Here is a 26,589-nt window from a genome sequence, read left to right as displayed (position 1 = left end):
GGGGGAGAAAGGAAGAAAAGGTACGAGAGCTTAAAAATATGATTTATTCGTTTCGTTTTACTTAATTTAACGAAATAAATCAAATTTTTTGTTTTTTTTTTTTTTTTTTTTAACGTACGACCTCTAGGCGAGTTTTTTTTGTGAGGGGAGGGATAGGGAGGGGGAGGGGTGGAGAAAAGGGGGAGTTTCGTACCTAATAATTTGTATAAAAGAAATTTTTTTTTTTTTTTGTTTTTCCGTTTTGTAGCTTTGCAAAAGTCAAATTTCGAAAAAGAAAGACGAGTAGTAGATTAAGGGGTGGTGGTGGTGGTGGTGGTGATGGTGGTAGTGGTGGTGGTGGTGGTGTTTATATTCATGTTGACATTTTAAAAAAAATTTGATTTCTTCTGCTTTCATTTTATTAAACGAAGAGAGAGAGAGAGAGAGAAAAAAAAATTGATTATGATGATGATGATAATAAATATTATCGCAGAGGGGTTGAAAAAGGAAAAACGAAAAAGAAAAAAGGAAAAAGGAAAAGGAAAAAAATCATTTGTTATTTATTTAATGTTTCACTTATGGGAATTGATTTTTTTTTTTTTTTTCTTTTCAATTCCATTAATTTTAATTTTGTGGTTTCCGTTTCATATTCTCACGTGATCAACGAATGACATTTGTGAATTTTCTTTTTCGTGGAAATAGAAAAAAAAAAAAAAATTTTTTCTAAAAGAATGTGTGTGTGTGTGTTTGATTTATTTACTCTATGGATTTCGAAAGTGTTTCTTGTTTGAAACCGATATAAGCTAAACGGAGATTTTGTACGGGAGGCGGGGGGTGGGGGGTGGGAAAACGTCGTAAGATTTTAATTATTAATTTTTTTTTTTTTTCTTTCCAGCATTTGTCGATTTTATAGTGTTTGTTAAGCGTGAGAATGTTCGAATCTGGAATTACTGGAAAAAGAATTTTTTGTTAATAAATTAAATTTTTTTTTTCATTTTTTTCCCAACAGATTAAGAGACTTTTTATGAAAAAAGTGCAAATGCGGTGAATTTTCGAACGGAAAAATTGCTGTCGTTTAGTGTTTTTCCATCCACAGTTATGCACGTTTCGGTGAGTCAAGATTTTCTTTTTTTTTTTTCTTTTTTTGGGTTAGTCATAGAGTAAAAAAATCTGCCGTCGTTTTCATTTCTTTTGATACTCCTAATAAAGGTTAAAATTAATGTGCACGGAAACGATTGCTGTCGTGCTTAAAAAAAAAAAAAAAAAAAAAAAAACTTTCACACAATTATTATTATTATTATGAGTATTTTTCGCGATTAACATTTCCACGTTTCGCGTCCTCAGGGCCGGTTTATTGATGGCATTTCCGGTTTTCGTATAAATTTTCGTGGTAGGTCAAAAGGCTTTAACGTGAAAAATAAATCAAAAAAAATTTCCCTCCCCCAACCCCTCTTCCCCGGATCAGTGGCGAAGGAAAATTACAAATCACACACCGGACGAATCATTCGAAAAAAATGTCGTTATCTTTATTATTATTATTATTATTATTATTATTATTATTATTATTATTATCGTTTTTTTAGTCATCGTAAATTCAAAAAAAAAGCGGATCGATACGTATTCGCCTAAAATAAAAGCGGTGATGATGATGATGATGATGATGATTTCGAAAGTTTTCAATGGTAAAAAGAAAATGATGATGATGATGCTAATAATAATAATAATAATAAAGGGTAAAGTTTTTTGATTGTAAATCACGTAATAAAAGCCCACCTAGAAAATGTTAAACGAAAGTTTTCGTAACGAAAAAAAAAGAAAAAAACCTCACGGGTAAATAAATTTAAAAAAAAAAAAAAAAAACTTTGTTTAAATGAATGGAGAAAAGAGGTTTGGTTCGGTCGCGACTATTTAATGATTTATTAATCATTTATTTTCTTTTTTTTTATTTTAACGTTTTTTTTTTTCTCTATTACTTAACGAGAGAGAGAGAGAGAGAAAATAAATTAACGCAAAATTTAAAATGGTTTTCCTCCGCTCCCCCGTCCCCCCTTTTTTTTTTTCTCTCTTTCGAAAGACGACAAACGAAACGTAGAAAAGAAAAAAAATGACGTCCCTCGTTACGTCCCGAAAAAAGAAAAAGCAATTTTACAAAAAGTAAAAAAAAGTCATAGAGTAATAGAAAAAATTTTTTTTTTTTTTTTTTTTTACGTAATTTAATAAAGCGTTGTTATCGTGTTGCGATCACGAGTTTTTTTTTTCCTATTCGTAATGAAATCATCTCGAAACGTAAACGATTAATCGTTTTTTTAAAAATGGCGGGAAGTCGATTTTTAAAAAAAAAAAAAAAAATACTTTAATTGTTTTATTACGATCGTGTAAAAGAAATTAAAAAAAAAAAAAAAATTAAATTACGTAATAATATTATTAAATTAAATCTCGAAATCATGAACTCAAACCTCCGAAAAAAAAAGAAAACGTTTTAAGAGTTGTACCGATGATAATAATGATAATAATATTAATAATAATAAAAGGGGACCCTTTTAACGAATCCATTAAATAATTTCTTTTTTTTTTTTTTTTTTTTTTTTTTGTTCCGCTTTAGACCCGAAAATAAAAATTCATCATCATCATCATCATCGTTATTACTATTATTATTATTATTATTATTATTATTATTATTATTATTATTATTATTTTACGCTTCGCTTGACACTGACCGACCACCAACTGCCAACCGCCAACCGCCACCGCCGCTGTCGACCACTTTTGTTCTTTTTCTTTTTCTTTTTTTTTTTTTATGAATTTTCCTGAAAATATTAATATTTGACATCGTTTCCGTTTCCCCCTCCCCCCGCCTCGCCCCTTTTTTTTCGCTATCTCTTATTATTATTATCATCATAAATAAAGATGATGATGATGATGATGGTTACGGTTATGCCGCAAAAAGGGTCCAAACGAAAAATGCATGAGAGAATTTGATCCATGACCGCAAGGGTGGTGCCACACCCCGAGGGAAAATCCGAAAGTATGAATAATAATAATGATAATAATAATAATATTAATAATAATAATAATTTTAAAAAAAATTTTTCTTTCTTTTTTCTTTTCTCGTTTTATTTATAAGTTCTTTGAACTTTTTCTTTCTTTTTTTTTTTTTTTTTTTTTTTATTTTAATATAAGGCAATATGATAATAATAATGATAATAATGATAATAATAATAATAATAAAATCGTGATGAATTTATAACGTTATATTGTGTGACAATGTTTATAAAAAAAAAAGAAAAAATTTAAAAAAATCATGCAACGTTTTATGGTAACGCAATAAGAGTTTATTATCATTATTATTATTAATATTATTACGGAAAAGTTTTTTTTTTTTTTTAGCAAAAGCAACGACAGCAATAACAACAACAACAGCAAACAGCACTTGAAAAAGTTTGCAGAGCTTGTCGGGCCATTAGTTTAATTAATTTTTTTTTTTTTTTTTTAGTCCTTTCCTTTCTTTTTCTCTGTTTTTTTTTTTTTTTTTGTTGCTTTTGCAAATTATCTCGCACGACAAAAAATTCATTTACATGATAAAAAAAAAAGGGAAAATTAACTTGGTGAAAGAAAGAAAGAGAGAGAGAGAGAGAGAGAGAGAGAGACAGAGAAAAAAAAAACCGTTACGCAACAGTAAATTATAAAAAAATTTTTCAAATAACTCAATGACTCGCGCGGCATGGAAACCCCCCCCCCCCTTTCCTCCCTCTAAAAAATTTAAATTATAAGGGATTTGAAATCAATTGAACCCTTACGAATTGATATAGTTGTGAGAGAGAGAGAGAGAGAGAGAGAGAGAAAAAAAAAGGAAGTGAAAGAAGTGGACGGAAATGAGGTAGAAACCTTTTTTTTTTTTTTTTTTTGTAAGGGAACGTGTCATTAGTTTTCCCCGGATTTTCCGCAAAAAAAAAAAATTGAATTGAATTAAAAAAGGATAAATTATTATTATTATTATTATTATTCATTCGATCGAATCGATTTTCATAAATTTTATTTTTTAAATATTATTAAAAATAAGTCGTTTAAAAAGAAAACATTTCCCGCCAAAATTTATCGATTAAAAAAATTATACGATTCGATTCGCGCGCGACGATAGGTTTTCAATTTTTTTTTTTTTAAATTTGTCGTCGAGCAAATCGAAAGAATTTTAATAAAAAAAAAAAAAAAAAAGAGAAAAAAAAAAGTTTTTTAATTTTGAAAAACAAACAATGACGTGGAATTAGATACAGAAATACCTTTTACTTTTGTACATTCTGTAATAAAATCGATCATGACATGAATAAATAAATTATTGCGTACGGTCCTTTGATCATTCTTCTCCCCTCCCCCCTTCTCTCTCTCTCTCTCTCTCTTTTATTATCCCTTTTATTATTAATGGTTCGTGAACCGGTCGATAAATCGATTAATCGATCGATCGATCGATGGATCGTGCGTGCGTGCTTGTTTGTATGTATGTGTCTATCTATTTATTTATTTATTTATTTATTTTTATGTCGATTCCGATGACAAACACTGTGACTATGACATTTTGTTTTATTTATAACTATGATCATCGTATTGAAAAATTTCGCGCCAAAATTTTTAAAATATTTATGACGTTTCCACCCGTACGAAAATAATAATAATAATAATAATGATAATGATAAATTTTGTCGAGGGTTGAGAGGTTCGTAACTGGAAACCTAATAATTGAATTCCAGAATTTTTTTTTTTCCCTTAATATTTTTTCCCTTATTATTATTATTATTATTATTTTTAAATAAATAATAATAATAATAATTTTTTTTCTTTTCTTCTTCTTCTGCTTTTTCATCTTTTTTTTTTTTTTTTTGTTGTAAAACGATTCCATGTTATTATTTAACGTTTTTCTTTTTTCCCCCTCCCTCTCCCGCACTTGCCTCCGCTTCTAATGTTTCCTTTTACTTTGTTCACGAAACTTCCTTATTAACAATCTATTATTATTATTATTATTTTGGAAGCAGAAGATTTTTTGTTCGTTCGTTCGTTCATTCATTCGTTCGTCCATGTTTTTTTTTTTTTTTTTTTTAATGAAATTTAATACAAAATTTTTGTCGAATGGTTTCGAATAACGAGGAATCACGTAAAAAAAAAAAAAAAAAAGTAAAGGAAAAGAAGATTTTGTTAGTACCCCATCGAAAGTTTTTTACTTCCCCTCCCCCTCTCCCTCCCCTTTCTCCCTCTCCCCACCAAAATGGATGCTAATGGAAAAAAAAAGAAAAGAAAAACTTTCTTTGAATAATTTACGCATCCGTAAAATTTCTTTCACCTATTCCAAAATCCATTAAATTTTACCAAAATTTTGGAAAATTAATTTAATACATATATATATTTTGATAAACATATTTTACGTAGTAGGATTCATCATCATCATCATCATCATCATCATCATCATCATCATCATCATCATCATCATCATCATCATCATCATCATTATTATTATTATTATTATTATTATTATTATTATTATTATTATTATTATTATCCGTAATAACAAAATGTTCGTTACGACGATGACGATGACGACGACGACGACGGCGATGAGGATGAATTTAACTTCCGCTTCCTTTTATGCGGTTTTAAATCATTCACGCCACGTTGCAAATTCATTGCAAATACGCGTCGGCCGTTATTAAAAGAATTAATAATAATAATAATAATAATAGGTTTTTGTTGTTGTTGTTTGTTGTTTGTTCTTTTTTTTTTATTTATTTATTTCGCTTCACAATAACATGCATATGCATAATAATTGTAAGAGCGGGGGAAAAAACGTGAAAAATTTATTTTTTCCCATTGTTAGGCGTTAAAAAAAAAAAAAAAAAAAAAAAAAAAAGATTCGTTTGAATCAATACCGTATCCAGGATTTAATCGTATGAAAATTAAATTTAAAAAAAAAAAAAAATGGGCAGGAGCGTAAGGTGAATGTTGGTAGATTGTTATATTTCCGACGAAAACATCTGCTCCCCTCTCCTATCCTCTGTTAACGAATGTAAACAATTGAACAAATATCGATCGATATATCGATTGTCTTTAATTAAGGCTATCGATCGATCTATCGATCCATTTATGATTTTTACGCGGCGTCTTTATACAAATTTTTTTTTTTTTTCATTTCGGTTTCGTTGCACGCGCACTCACGCACTCACACACCAGTCCTTAAATGATTATGTTTGTTTTGGGTTAATTAAAAAAAAAAAAGTAAATAAAAAGTGCATGCATGATCACGTCGTCGTCGTCGTCGTCGTCGTCATCGTCGTCATCATTTTCGTGACGTTGAACTTAAAAAATTTTTTTTTTTTCTTCCAGACGAAACATTATCGCTATCTAAATTACTTTCACGTTAAATTAAATAACAAAATTTACAAAGATTGTTTTATGAGAAAAGGTTTTAAAAAAAAAGGGGGGGGGGGAAATTGGGTGACATTTGCAATAAAGGAAATCGAATGTGGAAAATATGGCAGCGGGGAGGGGGGAGTTTTAAAAAAGTTTTTTTTTCGATTTAGGTATGTCGATGTGGGAGCGTCGGTTCGTTTCTTTTTTTTCCTTTTTTTCTTTCGAATTAATTAAAAAGTAAATGAAAAATAATAATAATAATAATACAATGTGAAAAGAATAATTTTAGGTTTCGTATATGGAAAAAAAAAAAAAAACGGATTTTTATTTGCATCGTACCTTAATTTACTTAATATATAAAGTTAAAATTTAGTGGGAACGGCGACATTTTTCCCTTTCTTCACTTTTATTTTTTATTTGTATAAAGTTTTGTTGTTTCTTTCGAATCGTAAATTTTTTTTTTTTTTTATTGATTGTAACGTTTACTTAAGTAACTAGCGACGACGTGGTAGCAGAAAAAAGTTTTTTTTTTTTTTTTTTTATTCGTTCCGCCGTCAGGGAATTTTTTTTAAAAGTTAAATTGACGTGCTGTCTGTTAGTTGCGAATGTTGTGTTAAAAAAAATCCGCCATTTTTTTTTTTTTGTAAGGTTTGTTTCACGTCTAGTATCTTCTTCATCTTATCATTATCATCATCATCATCATCATCATCATCATCCACTTTCCTAAACGTTTTTCTTTAATCTTTTCGTTCCAAATGAACAAATAATAATTATTTTGGATTAAATGTATTTAATGTGAAAGAGAAAGAGCAAGAGAGAGAGGAAGAAAGGGAGTGAATGAGAGGGAGAGAGAGAGAGGAAGAAAGGGAGAGAATGAGAGAGAGAGAGAGAGAGGAAGAAAGGGAGAGAATGAGAGAGAGAGAGAGAGAGAGGGAGGAAGAAAGGGAGAGAATGAGAGAGAGAGAGAGAGAGAGGAAGAAAGGGAGAGAATGAGAGAGAGAGAGAGAGAGAGGAAGAAAGGGAGAGAATGAGAGAGAGAGAGAGAGAGGAAGAAAGGGAGTGAATGAGAGAGAGAGAGAGAAAGACAAATTTTAGTTCGAAATAACAAGGTTGTTATTTTTGGATTAAGTTTAAAAATCATTCGAGTTTTAATTTTCCACCGCCTTCCATTCAAGATCAATGTCGTTGATCTTTAGTAAAAAATTTTCCCGCCAAATTAATTTTGCGTATTTGAATTAACCAGGTACAATCATTTCCCGAATTTGTTTTCGTATTCCAGAATCGTTTTTTAACTAACTGGGACCGTCAATCAATTAAAATTTTTTTGTTTTGTTTTGTTGGCCCTAATGTTTAAATATTTGAAATTTAGTTATTACCAATGGACGACGACCGTGCCTAAATTTAATCCTTGCCCATGTCGGTAGGTACGTACGTGATAATACGCGTAATTGAGTAAATAAAAAAAAAAAAATAGTCTCACCATTCGGTTTTTTTTTTCCATTCGCACGGGCAAAGACCCAAACTCTGGAGCCTCCAGTTTTATTGTTAAACAAAGATAAAACCCATTAGGCAATTTTTTTTTTTTTTTCTCCGTTGAATTATTCGGATTTAGTTAACATTGAAAAGAGGAGTCCTTTCATGTTATCTCATAAACATCCCTTACTATTTTTTTTTTTTTTTTACAAATAAAAACCTATATAGATAGATTAAGTTAATCCTTAAAGGATTAATCCCCCAATCGGATTTCGTGAGAGAGGGAATACAATTGGATAAACTGTCGTTGACTATATGTACATGTACATGTGATTTTCACTTAAAATAAATACTCTCCCTTTGACAGCAATGCCAGTGGTGGTGATGGTGGTGGTGGTAGTGGTGGTGGTGGCAGCAGTAGTTAAAACTTTGATAATTCTTTTGAAGAGTTCACCCAAATTTTTCAAGGTTGAGTGATTTTTCATAAAGTATTAGCACACAGAGGAATAAAATAATGATGGCATAGAGAATTAGAACCGCAGAATCTTGAGTTGGGGTGTATGGAAAAAAAAAAAAATTGACATGTGAGTAACCCCCTCCCCTCCTTCTTTCAAAGTGTTTTTACCAGTCGGTTCATTTAACACCCGTTTATTATTATTATTATTTTTACACAATTCGAAGATGAATATTTAGTTTTGAAAAGGGCGTTTCATTGTTAACCCAGCGCCATTGTTAACCCTCGAAAAAAACTGATTGGCAGGTTTTCTTTTTTTCAGTTGCCATCGTGCGTTTCCCCCTCCCCTCTCCGTCCCTCGTCACCTCCGTTCCCCTCAATCCTCTCCTCGATCCATCTACGAAAACGTTTAAATGTATGACGTCTTTATAAATGTATGACGATTTATATCTTCCAAAAAAAAAAAAAATTTAATTCAATCTCTAACTATTTACACGTCACGATTTTCCTTTTCTCTCTCTCTCTCTCTCTCTCTTTCTTTCTTTTTCTATCTCTATCTATCTCTCTCTCTTTTATTATTATCACTTATCGGAATCTTTTTAACATTAAAAAAAAAAAAAAAAATTTATATTCTTTGTTCATTTTTCATATCCAGAGCACGTATTCCCGTCTGGACTGTGTTACTAAACGAGAGAAATGGTGAGACCATTCAAATCCGTTCGCGTAAATATTTCAATATTTTCCTTTTCCTAATAATAATAATAATAATAATGGTAATAATAATAAATTTTTTTTTTCGAGGGTTTATTTCCCCCAACGTTTTTAGGTTCTTTTTTTTTCAGGTTCCGCACCGTTTATTTCATTCATTCATTCAAATCATTTTAACAAAAGGAAAAATTATTATTATTATTATTATTAAACAATTATTACGACTCATTCATTTCGTTATTAAATGATTCATTGTCGTTAATAATAAAGATATAATAATAATGATAATGATTTTGACAGATTTAAATAAAAACGATGACACGTAATAATAATAATAATAATTATTATTTCGAATAGATTTTAATTTAAAAAAAAAAAAAAAAAAAAACGGTTAAAAATTAATTTAAAAGAAAGAAAGAAATGAAAACAAAATGGCGGTTTAAAATTTTCGCGTTATTTTGTAAATTAAAACGGAAAAAAAAAAATTTTAACGCGCGTTTTTTTAAATATCGTATTTGAAAAAAAAAAAACGTTTATTTATTCTGTGGATGACGTCACAATCGCTTTAAAATAAAATAACGCGAAAAAAGAAAAAAAGAAAACGCGTCGGTAATTGTTTTGTAATTACGTCACGATGACGTAAAATCCAATGTTTTTTTTTTTTTTAACCGTTTTTGCGAGAGAAAATAAACAAATATGGCGGATGAAAAATTGATTGTTTACCTTAGAAGAAAAAGTTTTTCATTTTAAAAATAACTTTAATCGATTTAAAAATAAAAATAAAAAAAACTTTTTCTATAATAATAATAAAGTTAACGGGATTAAATTACCAATGATGATTTATTTAGTAAAAATATTATTATTATTATTAAGAAAATTATCGTCGTAAAATCCCCGGGGATAGTTTAATAACGACGTCAACGGTGACGACGACGACAACGACGACATTTTGTTTTATTCGTATAGGTGTGTTTGATTACCTTTTTCTCGTTATTTTTTTTATGTTAATGACTAAATTTTTTTTTCTATTTTTCGTGGGGAGGGAGGGAAGGAGGGAGGGAGTAGAGAGGTGAGGGGTATAAACCGTAAGTTTTTTTTTTTTTTTTTGTAAATAATAAAAATCAATTGTAATGTAAATTTTTTACTTTTTAAAAAAAAAAAAATAATAAAATTTTTTGTACAGATCGTTGTTGATATTTATAAAGTAACGAGAAATGAATAAATAATAATAATAATAAAAAGCAGACGACAATTTTTTTTTTTTTTTTTCAATTTATTTAAATGACAAAAAAAAAAAAAATAAACATTCTTTTATTTAGTTTAAGAGACGTTTGTTGTTGTTGTCGTCATCGTCGTCGTCGTCGTCGTCATTAAATAATAAACAAATAATAATAATAATAATATCGGTTTTTAATGGTCTCGAAAGAAAAAAAAAATTTGAAACGCGTATTACCAACTTTTGAATTTATAAAAATTTCCCTTTTCACAAACGATGAATTCTAAAGACACGACGGTGATTTAAAAATTTGTGCTGTAACGGAAAAAATTTTTTATATTGGTTTAAAATGTCGGATGAATGACGTGTTTGTTAACTTCTCCGACAGTGCATCCAACTTTACAAAAAAAAAAAAACTTAACTTACTTTATAAGTGTTTCGTTGTAATAATTTTTATTTAATAGATTTTCGTATAATGCGGGTCCGAGCGTTGTTTTTAAATAATAATAAAATTGTTGGCATTCGTTTTTAGAATCTAAATCCGAACTTTTACCCCAAATGATGACGCCACCCATTTGATATTGTTTAGGTATTACGATGGAATTAAACATGTCCGTCTTTAAAAAAAAAAAAAAACAAAAATTTCAAGTGTGGTTACGTCATCGTCATTGAGTAAAAAAACATATGTTTGTTACCATTGTTAAATATTCCGTGTCGTTATCCAAATATTTATACCAAACGTATGGATAAACTGGAACGTAATTAGACGTGGCGGAAACTCTATAAGCTTCGTTTAGAACGGCTATCGTGAATCTGACACGTTCGGTTTCGTTATGTTTTCTTTTTAAATAAATGGACGGATATAGGGCCGTGCTCGAATCGAACAACCATAAAGTTCTAAAAAATTTTTTAAATAACGAAACGTAAATTATTAATTAAATAAAAATTTAAAATGTAGATTACCTATTGTTTTCATGAACGGCCATTTTGGGACATTCTGGTTCCACGTTGTCGCTATAACTGTTAACAATATGGAAATCCATTATAACCCCATTTTCCTCCGGGTCTTGTTTTTTTTACAACGTTCAACGTTTCCAACATGAATTTTTTTGCATTTTTTTCAAAATCGTTTTTAGCCTACGAGAGAAAATGATGATACAAAAATTTAAAATTTTCCCGCCAAAATTAAACACCGACAACTTACCGTGTCATTAATTAATTTTAAATAATTTATCGTCGTCCTATTATTATTATTATTATATTCGATGAATGTTTTGGCTAATTCTATTGATTTGTTTTTATAGATTGTTTGTTCGTTCCAATTTTGACGAAATATCGGTCTCCACGATTCGAAATCTATTACACCAAGACCTTGGAAAGGAAAAACGTCGTGGAACTAAGTAAAAATTTCATGAAGGAGGTAAATTTAAATTTTTTGTTTATTGCATTACCAACCGTTTAAATATTCGTGAGAATATTTTTTCAAATCTTTTATTAGCTTTTCCAAATGTAAAGTTAAATTTCCTTTTTGTGGTATTCCACCGTTTGTTACGATTTCGGTACCGTTCGACAGCTAAAATGAAAAAGAATGAGTGAGAGAGAGATAGAGAGAGAGAGAGAGAGGGGAGGGGGAAGGGGAACAGTTCGTACCTTTTTAACGGTCGGAAAATATCCAGGATTGTAAATTATCGTGACGTTCCCACCTCTGAAAGTATCATTTTTATTTGAAATCATTTTATACGTTTGAATGAGAGGTTCGAAATCGATGCCGTGTTTTCGACAATTTTCCGTTGGTACGTTCCAAAAAACGTTAAAACCACGTTCCGAACCGGAAAATGAAAAATTTTCCATTCTCGCATTTCAGTTTAATTGAATCCTTTAAAAAAAAAATCATTTAAAACGACGATTTATATATTTTTTAATAAATTATTCTTCATTCTTACCTTATGCACGAAACGTTTGGAAAAATCAAAAACAAAATGGTCGCTATGTATACTGGAAAAAATTTTAACGTGTTGTTGTTGTTGTCGTTCATTTTCCGACCGTTTTCGTTGTTTTTTTCATTTTTTCAAATGAAATTTTATAAGTTTATATAGAAGCTAGTTGTGTTATCAAATTTTTGCAAATTTCGTAATATTAAATCAAATAAGGAAAAATATAATAGAAATCGGTGTGAGACGAAAATAAAATAAATAAATAAATAAGAAGCTGGGTAAAAAAGATAATGATAATAATAATAATAATTAAATTACTTTTGTGAATTGAAAAGATTTTCCCGAGTGCTCGCGTGTGTGTGTGTGTAATTTTGTATTAACGATAATGCCACGACAGTTATTGTTTAAATTATTTATTTATTTTTTTATTTTTTTTCATTTTTTAATTCACGTTTTTAATTCCGCGAATAAATAAATCGTTCGACTTTGTTTTATTATTATTAATATTATTATTACATTACTTAAAGTTCGATGATAAAAAAATAATTCTTTTGTCTTATTATTATTATTATTTATTTATTTATTTATTTGTTGTTTGTTTGTTAGGTCGGTGGGAAATTTACAAGAGACGACGAAGTGTTTAAAATATTAAAAAATTAATCCGGGAAGGTAGAGAAAGGATGATTAGAACGTTAAACGATATAAGGTTATTATTATTATTATTTAAATAAGAATGCATGAAACAAATTTCAAATGATTTTTTTCTATTCTAGTGCCACGAATAAGGAAATTTAAAAAAAAAGCGCGCCTAAAAACAAACGCTAGATTCTTTTTTATCACGCGTACGTGAAAAAATAGTTTAACGATTATTTTTAAGGCATTTTTCTTTAAAAAAAATTTTTTCCTTATTTGCGTGCGCAAAAAAAACGACTACGTCTAACTTGTTAATAAATACAATAAGGTTTTACAATAATAATAATGATGATAATACGATTTTAATAGGTACAATATTAATTATATATATCTCACTTTTAATTTTCCAGATGACGTGACGTCATTTTAATAAATCGTCGATTCACTGGAGTATCGTGTGATTTAAACGGTTTCCATAGGACAGACTTCGATTCAAAGCCGGTCCTAAGGTTTCGTTCATGTATTGGAAAAATTTTTGACATTTGTCTTTGGAATCCAAATCCGATCCTTTTCCCCACAAAATGATACCGCCCATTTGATAATGTCTTGGTATGTCTATGGAATAAAACATGTCGGCCTGGAATAAAATTAAGGTAAGGACACATATCTATTATCATTACTATTATTGGTTAGGTATTTTTTTTAAAAAGAAAAACCTAGAAACGTCATTCATCGACACACAACAACTACTTGTTATCATAAAGTGAAAACACCTGTTTATTATTATTATTATGTAAATACCTCTGTTAAATAAGTATCATTGTCTAAATATCTAAACCAAACGTATGGATAAACGGGAACGTAATTAGCCATGGCGGAAACTCTATAAGCTTCATTTAATTTTCCAATCATAAATTTTACGTGTTCCGTTTCGTTGTATTTCGTCTTTATGTAAATCGATGGATAAAGAGCCGTGCTTTCGTTAAACAACCACAAAGTCCTGGAATTTTTATATCCCCCCCCCCCGAAAAAAAATTAAATCATCCAGAGAGAAAGAGAGAAAGAGAGAGATTGATTATTATTACTCGTTGTTTTCCTTAACGGCAATTTTCGGACATTCTGGAGTATCATTAACTCTATAATTGTAACAGTATGGAAATCCGTAGTATCCCCATTTTCCTTCCGGTCTCAATTTTTTAACTTCTTTAAGAGTTTCCAACATGAATTTTTTGGCGTGTGCTTCGAACGTTTCTTTTGCCTAAAAATTTTTTGAAAACGGGAATAATTAAAGCGTTCGAACGTGAAAAAAAACGTTAACTTACCGTCGCATTGATTTTTCCTTCTGCTATTGAACAATTGTTCTTTAATTCTTTTGCCCATTCGAATGATTTGTTTCTGTATATGACTTGATCGTTCCAATTTTGACGAAAAACTGGCCTCCATACTTCAAAATCGATTATTCCCAAACCTTTTTTTTTTTTTTTGGAGAAAACGAATATGAATCGATGATATTTTTTTCGTGGTTTTAAAAAATTGTCACAAACGGAAAACGGAAATGATAAAAAAACTTACCGGAAAAATTTTTATAAACGAATTTTTCGATGTCTGCCTTCAATTTTTCTAAATGTTTCTCTAAACTTCCATTTTGTGGAAATCCACCGTTGTGATATTTTACGGTGTTATTCGGAAACTGAAATGGAAATTATTATTATTATTATTTTTAAAGTGTAAGTGTCGAGTGCGCGTATCATTAGTAAACTTTCGAACCTTTTGTATTATCGGAAATTCTCCAGGATCGTATAAAATGCTTACATTTTCTCCTCTGAACGAATCATTTTTATTAGCGATTATACCGTACATTTTCGTCAGCGGTTCAAAATGGATGTTGTGCTTTTTACATCTGTCCGATGGAACGTTCCAGTAAATTTTAAATCCGCGATGCGATCCTGGAATCGGAGTTGGTGTTGTCGGATTAGTTGTACTGATTGGTGAGGAGGTTGAATTATCGGGAAGTTGGGAAGAGGATGAGGACGGAGAGGATGCTGAAGAGCTTTCTGTATAAGGTGTTGTGGAAGAAACAGAAGAGGGCGAAGAAGAAGAAGAAGAAGAAGATGACGTAGAAGAATTGTTCGGAGATAATGAAAGAGTTGAAGGTGACAATGTTGTACAATTATCAGGTGGTGATGAAGATGTTGAAGGCAACGACGGTGTCGAAGAATTTACATCGGGTAACGGAGAAGGAGAGGAAGTAGTTGTCGACGAAGAAATATTCATGAATGACAGAGGAGAAAGGGGAGAGTACGAAGACAGAGAAGAAGATGATGGAGGTGGTAAGGGGGATGAAAAATTATTCGGAGAAGGGAAAGGTTTATATGACGTAGAAGAATTATCCGACAATGTCGAAGAAGAATCTTTTTCGGTCGACGATGACATTTCAAACGAAGGAAAACCATTTGACGTATTAGGAGTAGGAAAAACCGTCGTCGTCGTCGTCGTCGTCGTCGTCGTGGTGGGCGGCCTCACATTTGTACTAGAATAATACAAATTAAAAAAACTACTGTTTTTCATTCTAGAATATTCTACGTTTAGAATCACCTTATCGAAACGCCAAAAGGAAAAATTAACATGGCCGTTGCAAAATTCATCGTTTGTACGTATTTGAACATTTTCCCACAATTTTTTTTTTTTTTCAATCAAAATCATTTAATAGGAAAAAACACACGGAATCCGTCAACACTTTTATTATTATTATTATTATTAATTTTCTCTTTGTCGCTTTTCCCGTTGGAAAACTTAAATCCGAATGATGGGAAAATTATCATTGTCATTGTTCATTTTCATCTCGTCAATATTCTTTTGTTTTCATTGTTAATACAAACAAAAAAAAAAAACAATCGGGAAGAAAAAAGGAAAAAAAAAATGATCGTGTCAAAAGACAAAAAATTTTCTATGCAATTACGCATATTTATCTTAATAATTTAAAACATTATTATTATCATCATTCCTTGTTTTTTTTTATTTTAATAATGATAACGTTTTTCCGATATTAATAATTTACTTTTTTTTTCTTTACAGGAGTAAATCGGTGGTACGCAAACAAACAAACAAACAAACAAATGCAGAAACAAACAGACAAACAAACAAAAGAAATTACAGTAATAAAATCGAAATTAATCCAAATACGTGAGTAGAAAGTCAGATATATATATATATATTTGTTTATTTTATTACCGAACGCTTTTATATTTGTTAAAAACTTTTCTATTTAATCGAGGTTAACAGGTTTACGGTTATTTTGAAAAAAATTTGCTTAAATTATTATTATTATTATTATTATTATTATTTTTCTATAATCGAAATCAATCGTCGTTACATACAAATTATATGTCGATCAATCAATCGATCAATTAATCGATACAAAATTTGACGGTTAAGGATGAAAATTAAATAAGTTTTGTTTAAACTTTTATTAAAAAAAAAAAAATTAACGTTTGTTTGAATAATTATTAACGTGGCATTAGTAAACGTGTAAAAAGATGACGACGTTTCGTACACGCAAAAATTTTTTATTTGATTTTTAAATTTTAATAATTTTTTTTTTTTTTTTTTTTTTGATGAAATCGTTAAAAATCCGTTCTGAAAACAAACAAACAAAATTTTACTCGTTTAAAAAATTTAGTGACGTCATAGTTATTATTATGACGTACGTTGTTATCGTCGAATTCGTTTTGTTTCCCATCGTTAGACTTTTGTTCAGTGCAGGTCCCACTATATCGATGACGTAATTGTAAAATTTCAAACATTTTCCTTCGTCGTTTAAATCTGAACTTTTACCCCATAGTATGATTCCACCCATTTGATACTGTCGTGGTATTTCGAAAGAATTGTACGCGTCTTCCTGTCGTGATGATAATAATAATAACATTAATAATGATGATTTTTCGCCGTTGAGAGAGTGAGAGAGTGAGAGATTAGGGAATCGACCTGAGTTAAATACTCGTCGGTGTCCAAATATTTAAATCGAACGTATGGATAAACCGGAATGTAATTCGTCATGGCTGATATTCTGTAAGCTTCGTTCAGAACTCCTATCATGAATTTGACATGTTCAGACGAATTGTATGATTGTTTTAAGTATAATGAAGGATAGAGAGCGGAACTTTCGTTGAACAACCACAGAATTCTGGGAAATAGAAGAAAATTTAATTATAAGCAAACGTTTGTTTCGTTTTGTTTTGTTTACGCCCCCTCCCCCCGGAAAAATAATAATTTCCCTACTCGTTGTTTTCCCTAACGGCAATCTCTGGACATTCTGGAGTGTTGTTGACTCTGTAATTGTAACAATATGGAAATCCATAATATCCCCATTTTCCTCCCGGTCTCAATTTTTTAACGTCTTCAAGCGTTTCCAACATGAATTTTTTGGCGTGTTTTTCGAATTCTTCTTTGGCCTTTAAAAACAATAATAATAATAATAATAATAATAATAACGATCGATTGTTCGATGATGTAAAACAAACGACAACACCGCATACCGAAGCATTCACACTTTTCCCGTTAAGACTTCCGTTGTTTTTTAAATGTTGCGCTAATTCTATGGATTTGTTTTTGTAAATGATTTGTTCGTTCCAATTTTGACGGAATACCGGTCTCCAAACTTCGAAATCGATTATTCCTAATCCTTTTTAAATAATAATAATAATAATAATTAATAATAAATCACACGAACGGAAACGGAAACGGAAGTAGAGAAAGAAATCACCGTTTAAATTAACGTTAGCATATTTTCGTGTGTCGTTTTTTAACTTTTTCAAATGTTTGGACAAACTTCCGTTTTGTGGAAATCCACCGTTGTAGTATCTTTGTGTTTTATTTTGGAACTGGAAAAAAATAATAATAATAATAATGATGATGATGATGATGATAATTTCGATAATTTCGATAAATGCGAAACCTTTTTTATTATGGGAAAGTCTCCGGGATCGTATAAAATGGTGACTTTTTCACCCCTGAACGAATCCCGTTCGTTTCCTATAATTCCATACGTTCGTATCAGGGATTCGAAATCGATTTCGTATTTTTTACATTGTTCCGTCGGAACGTTCCAGAAAACTTTAAATCCCCGATTCGATTCCGGAGGCTGCGATCCTCTGTTTATTCTGTTTACAAAAATCCGTTTTTGATTTTTTTTTTTTTTCGCGTTCCCGGAACGACTGGAGATAATAATGATAATACTACTACTAATACTCACTTAATACTTGTCACGTTAGGAATAATAATAATAATAATAGTAAAAACCGTTGATAATTTTATTAAAAAAATTAACATTTTCCTGTAGATTTATTATTATTATTATTATTTTACTTTGAAACAATTTCACAAAATCGATAAATCGAATCGAAATTTTTCGATGATGATAATAATAATAATAATAATAAGCGAATATTTTTTTTTCTGATTGATTCTTCTGCTGCTGTTGTTGATGTTGTTGTCTTCCTTGTGTAATAAACTACTAAAATTATCTTTAGGTACCTCAAAAGAAAATCGATCACAAAAAAAAAAAAAAAAAAAAAACTAATCAATATGATGACGACGACATCTTATCAGCGTCCATTTTTTTTTTTTAAAATTCGTTATTAAAAACATAACAAAAGAAAAAATTGTAATAAGCGATGATGATGATGATGATGATGATGATGGGTAATAAAAAAAAAAATGTTTGTTGTTGCTGTTGTGTAGATTCGGAAATGCACAACAACAGGTGGGACAATTTGTTTTTAATATTCATTTTTTTTTTTATTAGTAGGGCTTTATTTAAAAAATTTAATCTCAATTGTTATCATTATCTCTTTATATGGCTAACCTCATCTACGTCATCGCTTCCCTACCTTAATCCACTAATTTACATCCACGTGATTTTCTTTTATTATTATTATTATTATTATTATTGTTATCGTTACCGTAGTAATAATAATAATCCGAAATTGTTTGTTTAAAAAAAAAAAAAAATTCAAATGACGTCAGGAAGGTTTAAATTTTAAATTTTAATCCTTTCGAACCTTTTGAACCTGTTGCTCTTTCGCGAAAAGGTTTAAAAAAAAAAAAAAAAGGTGGCGGAAAAGGAAAAGCGTTTTAAATCCTTTTTTTTTTCCTTTAATACTAAATATGAATATTTAAATAAAAATTTAAAACGCCGGATGAGGGGAGGAGAAAGGGAAGGGGAGGGAGAAGTTTTTAAAAAACTAGAGAGAGATTAAAAAGGATTAAGAAAAGGATTAAGAAAAGGATTAGTTTAGTTTTTTTTATAAAAAAAAAATTCGTAATTAATAATTTATTTATTATAAATAAAATTAAATTGTACAAATATTATTATTATTATTATTTAACGGTTTGTTAAATAACAAATTACATTGACTTATCGATAATAAAAAAAATAAATAAATAAAATTCAAGGTTAAGGACACTATCAAAGGCGATGATGATAATGAATGATAAAATTAATTAATTAACTTTTCTTTTGTTTTTTATTTCCAGGTGACAAAATTTTTCTGGAAACGTTTGGAATGTATACGATTGGATAGGTGAAAATCACCGCCTTCTGCATCGAAAGCGTGGGGGAGGGGGAAAGAAAAAAAACAGGTAAGAAAAAAAAAATAATAATAATGATGATTTAGTTTTTAAAGGTCAAAGGAGTGCCGACAATAATTTTTCCCAAAAATTAGTATTTTTCGTTAAATTTCTAATTAATCTTTCTTTTTCTTTATTATTATCATCATTATCATCGTCGTCGGCGGCACCCCCGTCGTATGGGATGGTACCTCCGTTATCCGTATCGTTATCGTTATCCAAAGACGATCGGGGTAAAAATGGAAAATTAATAAAACTCAAAACGGGTTCGGGGGGTTCGACGTTGTTTTGATTTTGTAGAGTCTTCCTAGCAGCGGGTCCCAAAACGGTATCCAAATACCTCAATAGGGTTTTACATTTTTCCTTAGAATTTACGTTGTTACTCGATCCCCATATGATGGCACCTCCCATTTTATATTTTCTCGTTACATCTAAAGCCGAATAAATATCAGCCTGGAACCAACAAACGAAAAAAAAAATTAACGTCGCGTATCTTATTATTATTATTATTATTATTATTATTATTAATTTATTGTCTTTTGATTATGTGGGTAACCCGGCATGTTTAATGGCTCCGCGATGAAAGATTTAAATGAACGACATATTAAACAAACCAGCAGACGACAACCAAACACAAAATCAAGTTTTTTGGTTGTTGTCGTTGTTGTTATGGTCGTAGTGGTCGTTTTTATTGTTGTTGTTGTTGTTTTGATAAACAAACAAAAAAAAAATTATAATCGTAATTAAAAATTTATCTTGTTAGATAATAATTGTGCATCTGTCGACGATGATAATTTTAATGCATTTTTTAATAAAAAAAAAAATTTTTTTTTTTTTATTAATATATATATATCGGCCATTTTTAACGAAAACGTGGAACTAGAACGACTCTGTCAATATTATTTTTTTGCTTACGGAGTTTTTTTAAAAAAATGATTAATTATTAGGCAAATTAACAACAACAACAACCCGAAAACGAAAGAATTTTTTAAAAATATAAGAGTCAGCAATAGAGAGACAGAGAGAGAGAGAGAGAGGGAAAATAGTTTTTACTAGCCTGAATCAAAGCCTGATTAATCGATCGACCGATCGATCTATCGAACGATCAATCGATTGTTAAAATCGTCATTTTTTAGGGTGTTTGGGGTGTAAATCGTTAAGTTTGTGGTGCAGGTTTTGCGTACGATGAGATTTCGGTATTATTATTATTATTATTAACGTGTCGCGAGGTCCCCCACAAATCGCAATAATATGTCGAATTATAATATTTACGTATGATAGAAATTCTTCGGAATCGTAGTATTTGAACCATATGTAAGGATTGACACGTGGTATTTTCGGACCGGAAACTTTGATTGCCATTCTCCAGGCTTCGTTTAATCTTCCTATGACGAATTGGGATTGTTGGAATTCGTTGAGTTTCGTGCTCATGTACAATGAAGGATAAAAAGCCGTGCTCGTGTTAAACAACCATAAAATCCTAATTAAAACAATAATAAAAATAATAATAATAACGAGATTAATTTCGATTATTAAAAAAAAAAACAAAAAAAACAAAAAAATTTTTTTTTTCGCAACGTCGAGAGTATTATTATTATTATTAATAAATGTCGTGTGTACCTGTTTTCGACAGTTTGTCATAAGTTTAGAACCTCGAAAATGGCGTTAAGAAGCCATAATAGACGAATAGAGAAAACAAAGCACACACACAACAAATAAAAACGATAACATTTTGATAAAAGGATTTAAAGTCTTTTCAGGTTTTATAATAACGATAATGATAATAATTGTATTAGGGCATTGCTCTACTACTGCCACTACTGCTACTCACTTATCATTTTCTCTTCTGGCAAGTTCCGGGCATTCAGGTTCGTCTGTCGTTCTGTAATTATAACAATAGGGAAAACCATAATAACCCCAAATCGCTTTGGGTCTTAGAATTTTAGCCAATTCTAAAGTTTTTTCCATGAATTCTTTCGATGCTTCTTCGAAATGGATTTTAGCCTATAAAAAAAAATATATATATATATATATCGTGGGACTTGATAATACAAAGCAAAAAAAAAAAAAAAAAAACGTGGTTGGACGTCGTTCGTTGTTAATGACACGACGATTTATTTTTACTTTTTCTCTTATTTTTTTTTCCGACCACTGAGGATGATATTGTCTTTCTAAATCTTTTGATAAATTTTTATAAACGACTTGATCTCTCCAATTCTGACGGAAAACTGGTCTCCACGTTTCGAAATCTATTATTCCGATACCTGTGTTATAAAAAAAAATTAATTAATTATTGATGATGATGATGATGATGATGATGAAGGGAAATTATTTAATTATTACCGTGTAAATCGGGCGATACGATTTGTTCTACGACATTTTTAAATGCTTCCAAATGTAGAGTTATGTTACCGAGTTGTGGTATGCCACCGTTTCTTTCGGCTACGACACCTTTTGCATTCTGAACAAAAAAAAAAAAATTTCGATGACGTGTCATTCAATGAATGAATGATGAGAAATGTGTCGTCACTTACCTTCATAACGGCGGGAAACATTCCGGGATCGTATAAAATGTTGATTTCTTTACCGCGAAACGAATCTTTCGGATTCGACGTGATGCCATATTTTTCCGTGTGAGGTTTAAAATTGATTCCGTATTTGTGACAGAGAAAAGTCGGAACGTTCCAGTAAATTTTAAATTCTTCCAATGTCGGATATGCGAAATCTCGTAGGATTCTGAAAAAAGGTCGCGGAAAATTTTTTCGTTAGTAAAGGGATTTTCACGAACCGGAAGTAATGCGGTGATGATAAACACACAAAGCCATTTAAAAGAGAACGACAGAAATTGTTTGAGGTTTTTCTTTTGTTTTGTAAATGCGTAAGGGGGAGCGGCTTGGGGCGGGGAAGGGGGGGGGCGAAAAAAAAGAGTAATTTTTTTAAAAACAAAAATGACGTCACTACATTTAATAGACAAGAAGTTGTTAACTCACTTTATGTAAGTTGCTTCCGAATCGATGGAAAAAAAGAAGAGCAGATTAAATAATAAAATTAATTTATTATAGTATTTCATCGTGAGACGAATAATTTAAATTTTCCTAAAAAAAAACAAACAAACAAACAAATTTGAACAAACAAAAAAAAAAAAAAAAAAGTTTTCTTATTTTTCACTTTGCGGGTTACCCCACGCTTCACCCCACGGGTCACCCCACGGGTCACCCCACGGGTAAACCTTCACCCCACGCGCTACACATCATCCTTGTCCCCCATTTCGAAAATTTTTACGAAAAAAAAAAAAAAAAAAAATTTACGACACGATATTGATTGTACGTCCTTCTTTTTATTTACTCGTAAATTTTTTTTTTAATATATATTTAACCATCTGCTATAATAAAAATTATAGAGCTTTAAATAATAATAATAATAATAATGATAATGATAATAAATAATTGAAATTTTACGTCACTGCCGGGAAAAAAAAAATAAAAAAATAAAACGATCACTTTTTTTTACGTAAAGTTTTTATCATCCCTTATAGTTTATAGTATTAAAAAAAATTTATTTTATAGACTATAATTAAATAATAATAATAATAAATCTCACGATTTTGATTGTTTTTTTTTTTATAGCAAATCACGTGTCGGTGAACCGAAGTCGGCGACAAAAAAAAAAAAAGAAAAGTTTTTTAAAACTATAACTATAACTAACTATAAATCACGCGGCGATTGTATTAAAATACTCACATTTATCAACAACTCACTTTAACGACAAGGACAAAAATGGAATCCATAAAGTAAAAAGAAAAGAAAATCTCTTGCGAAAAAATTCTTCTGCTTTTTTTTTTTCCTTTTCTACATACACGGGAGTCGAATAAACGTGTAATATAATTATCAATGATGGACAAAAGTCAGTTAATTTAAAGAAAAAATCACTCGGACCAGGATTCGTATGCAATTTATATATATATACAAGGTATTTATACATCCATTTACATTATTTGAATCGTTTTCGATATCTCGAATGAATTATCTATATTATCGATTAAAATTTTTATCGTATTTGCCCCCGATTTGTCGGTCGATAAATGAGAATTTATATAACGAATGAGGGAAGGGGGGAAGGAAATTTTTTTTCTTTTTGTTTAAATTGATCGTTTTTTTTTTTTTTTAAATATCGAACGATTACGAATCGATTAATCGATATTTTTTCAAACCACGTCGCGGATTTCCTTCTCGAAAAAACTAAGTAAAACGGGGTACATTTGTAACGGATTAATATCCCGTTTCTAATTTAATGTCTCTATGAGATCGTAGGTAACGACGAAAACAGGTAGAACGACATTGAGTAATTTGTAATATAAGGTAGAAATTAAACTGCGTTTTTTAAAATAATGATAATATTTTGGCGGGAAAATTTTTTTTTTTGATATCTTCTGCTTCACCGTAATAAGGGTTTCTTTTTTTTTTTTGAGGGGAAATATGGAGGGAGGGTAAAGGGGAAGTAAGGGGAAAAAAACGAGTCCTTAAATTTTTAAATAATAAGTTTTTTAAATTTTATCAAAAAAATATTGCGTGGCTCTTTTACATTTCTCCCCACTGGCCCGGTCTCCCGCCTCCCCCCCCCCGCTAAATAGAGAGATTTCGATTACTTTCACTGTCAAACGATTTTGTATTTAAAAAAAAAAAAAAGCTTCCTACCATTTTTTTTTTTTTTATTTCTTCGAGTTATTTTGCCCCGGAAGTTTATTATTATTATTAAAAAAAAAACTGGAACTTTTAATTTTTATTTATATATATATATATATATATAAATACTTATTTTTTTAAAAACATTTTCTCTCTCTCTCTCTTTCTCTTTTTCTCCATGTATGCAATAAATAAATAAGTAAATAACTCGTTTGCAGGAAGTAATGATAAGTTAAAAAGTGACAGTGGTCTTTTTTTTATTTTGACTTTTACCATTGTTTTCTATTAATGAAGGTGTTTAAAATATCTATCTCAATATACTTTCAAATCCACATAAGGAAAAGTTAAAATGATAATGATGATGATTTATTTACTCAATTGCTCAATAATGGACAAAATTTAAAAAATGTTTAAAATTTTTTTTTTTTTTTTTTTATCAGGTTACTATTATTATTATCAGAATGGACTCGTGTTCTCCCCTCCCCTCCCCCCTTCCTCCTATTAAATATTCATTAGGTTTTTAAATATATTATTATTATTATTATTGTTAGTAACCTAAATAAATATATATATATCACACATCGGGTTTACTTCCTTAGGGATACGGTCGTCGTCATACGTCATTTAAGTTAATTAAAGGAGAATCAAAGACACTCCCAAATTATGTTTAAAGTAATGGATTTAAAAAAAAAAAAAAAAAAAATTAGGTTTCTTTTTTTTTTCTTCTGCTTCCTTTTAAAATACGTTATTATTTCGTTACATATACCTATATTTTATTACGGTGTTAATTAATTAATTAATTAATGAGTTTAAAAAAAAAAAAAAATTACTCGAGTAAATATTTATTAACCGAAAAAAAAAGAAAAACAGATTGATATGCTAATTATAAAAAATGATACCTCGAGGTTAATTATTATTATTATCATCGCCATTATTATTATTATTATTATTATTTCATTTTCCACGGATATTCATTTTCTTTTATTGCTGAAATATATTCGATGTCTTTTCACACACACACAAAAAAAAATTAAATGAAAAGAAATATGTGGGAATTTTTTTCTTTTTTTTTTTAAAAAATGTAAACAATCGTTTTGAAATGACGTCATTTTAATTTTTTTAATATTAATTATTAGTGACGTAATCAATAAACGATGAGATTATATACTTGTATGTAATTGAAGTAAAAAGGGAGGAAAATAATAAAACGTTTGCCGTCGGTTTGGTGGATAAGTTGTGGAGAAAGGGGAAAATAATTTATTTAATATTTTTAAGGTTCCCGTTGTTGTTGTTGTTGTAATTTAAATAATAATAATAATAATAATTTTATAGGTTTTTTTTTATTTTAAATGTCAACACGTGGAGAATGTCTCACATTAGTCTATCAAGTTATAAAGAATTTATAATTTTACTGGTATAAATTATTATTATTATTATTATCCACCATTAAACACGACAAGGCTACTTGTCGGAGTTTTTAAGTATTTATCCGAGGTTTCTACCCGATTCCTTAGGGACAAATACTCGAATTTCGGTGGTGCCACTTATTATAAGATAGCACCACATCAATTCTTGAAGGTCTTCCTGAGTCCATCTTTATTCGATGGGAACGATTTGTCTCCTGAACTGGGCTCCGGTGACTAACATCTTTGGAGTGGCCAGGGTCAGAAGCAGTGAAATTCACGTTCTCGTCGAGCTGCCTCAGGTCGACAGTAGAACAAGAATTTGTTTTTGGTTCTTACTTTGTCTTGTTCTCATTTTTTTTTTTTTTTGCTCTTTTTAAGCCAACAGCACGTGGCGTTCTCAAACGGTCACCCATCCAAGTTTGCACCACGCCCGATGCTGCTTAACTTCGGTGATCGTACGGGAACCGGTGTGACCAGCACGCTATGGCCGTTGGCTATTATATATATTGGTTATTATTATTATTATTATTATTATTATTATTATATTATTATTATTATTACTTATAGTTAATGAAAGTTTTTGCCGAATCATCAACCGCCATTAAAATAAAAAAACAAAAAAAAAAAAGTATCGCGAAACGTAATAATTTCGACTCTTCATTAAAACGGTTTTTTTCGTTTGTTTACAATTTCGACCGCCAAAATTTAAAATGACGTCATTCTCGTTCCACGTTTTTATTTACTCTTTTCACACATTTTTTTTTTGTTTACTTTTATTTTTTTTTTCTACCCACGTTTATTTTTAACATATTTATTTTTTTAATTATACATATATATATATATATTAAACATTATGAAAATTATTTAAACAAATCGTTTTCGGCTTTTTTTTTTCGTCGTATTAAATTATTAACGAGGTTTAAGTATAAAGGGGTTTAAAATTAATTGGTGTTTGTATAACAATTTCCGTTGACCGGGTTATCATCGTGGTTTCTTTTAAATAAAAAAATTTTTGATAAAAATTAATTTTTTTTTTTTTGTTTCCGTAGGTAAGAATAAACAGCAAAAATGAGCATGAATATGT

General features: G+C 29.7%; 4 protein-coding genes across 4 annotated transcripts; all 4 read right to left on the bottom strand.

The window, feature by feature from the left end:
• Positions 1-10,645: 10,645 nt before the first annotated feature.
• On the bottom strand, positions 10,646-12,074 carry Phum_PHUM287020 (hyaluronidase, putative; the record flags this gene model as incomplete). The annotated part of the gene is made up of 6 exons (XM_002426899.1): positions 10,646-10,840; positions 10,919-11,120; positions 11,187-11,281; positions 11,428-11,594; positions 11,679-11,796; positions 11,874-12,074. 6 exons carry the CDS (start codon positions 12,072-12,074, stop codon positions 10,646-10,648), a joined length of 978 nt encoding a protein of 325 aa, XP_002426944.1.
• Positions 12,075-13,232: 1,158 nt separating this feature from the next.
• Positions 13,233-15,456, bottom strand: Phum_PHUM287010 (Hyalurononglucosaminidase precursor, putative; the record flags this gene model as incomplete). Its single annotated transcript, XM_002426898.1, has 7 exons — positions 13,233-13,427; positions 13,592-13,790; positions 13,876-14,048; positions 14,113-14,258; positions 14,363-14,480; positions 14,558-15,320; positions 15,386-15,456. The coding sequence occupies 7 exons, from the start codon at positions 15,454-15,456 to the stop codon at positions 13,233-13,235; spliced, it is 1,665 nt and encodes a 554-aa protein (XP_002426943.1).
• A 957-nt stretch (positions 15,457-16,413) lies between these two features.
• On the bottom strand, positions 16,414-18,118 carry Phum_PHUM287000 (Hyalurononglucosaminidase, putative; the record flags this gene model as incomplete). The annotated part of the gene is made up of 8 exons (XM_002426897.1): positions 16,414-16,426; positions 16,498-16,688; positions 16,775-16,973; positions 17,069-17,241; positions 17,326-17,471; positions 17,553-17,670; positions 17,745-17,949; positions 18,042-18,118. The coding sequence occupies 8 exons, from the start codon at positions 18,116-18,118 to the stop codon at positions 16,414-16,416; spliced, it is 1,122 nt and encodes a 373-aa protein (XP_002426942.1).
• Positions 18,119-19,474: 1,356 nt separating this feature from the next.
• On the bottom strand, positions 19,475-22,242 carry Phum_PHUM286990 (Hyalurononglucosaminidase precursor, putative; the record flags this gene model as incomplete). Its single annotated transcript, XM_002426896.1, has 7 exons — positions 19,475-19,870; positions 20,690-20,897; positions 21,249-21,421; positions 21,542-21,681; positions 21,761-21,878; positions 21,952-22,153; positions 22,202-22,242. 7 exons carry the CDS (start codon positions 22,240-22,242, stop codon positions 19,475-19,477), a joined length of 1,278 nt encoding a protein of 425 aa, XP_002426941.1.
• Positions 22,243-26,589: the final 4,347 nt, after the last annotated feature.

This window comes from Pediculus humanus, genomic scaffold (genome assembly GCF_000006295.1).
Source record: "Pediculus humanus corporis 1103172107667 genomic scaffold, whole genome shotgun sequence".
Taxonomy (NCBI): domain Eukaryota; kingdom Metazoa; phylum Arthropoda; class Insecta; order Psocodea; family Pediculidae; genus Pediculus; species Pediculus humanus.
This window is presented reverse-complemented; position numbering and strand designations above follow the sequence as displayed.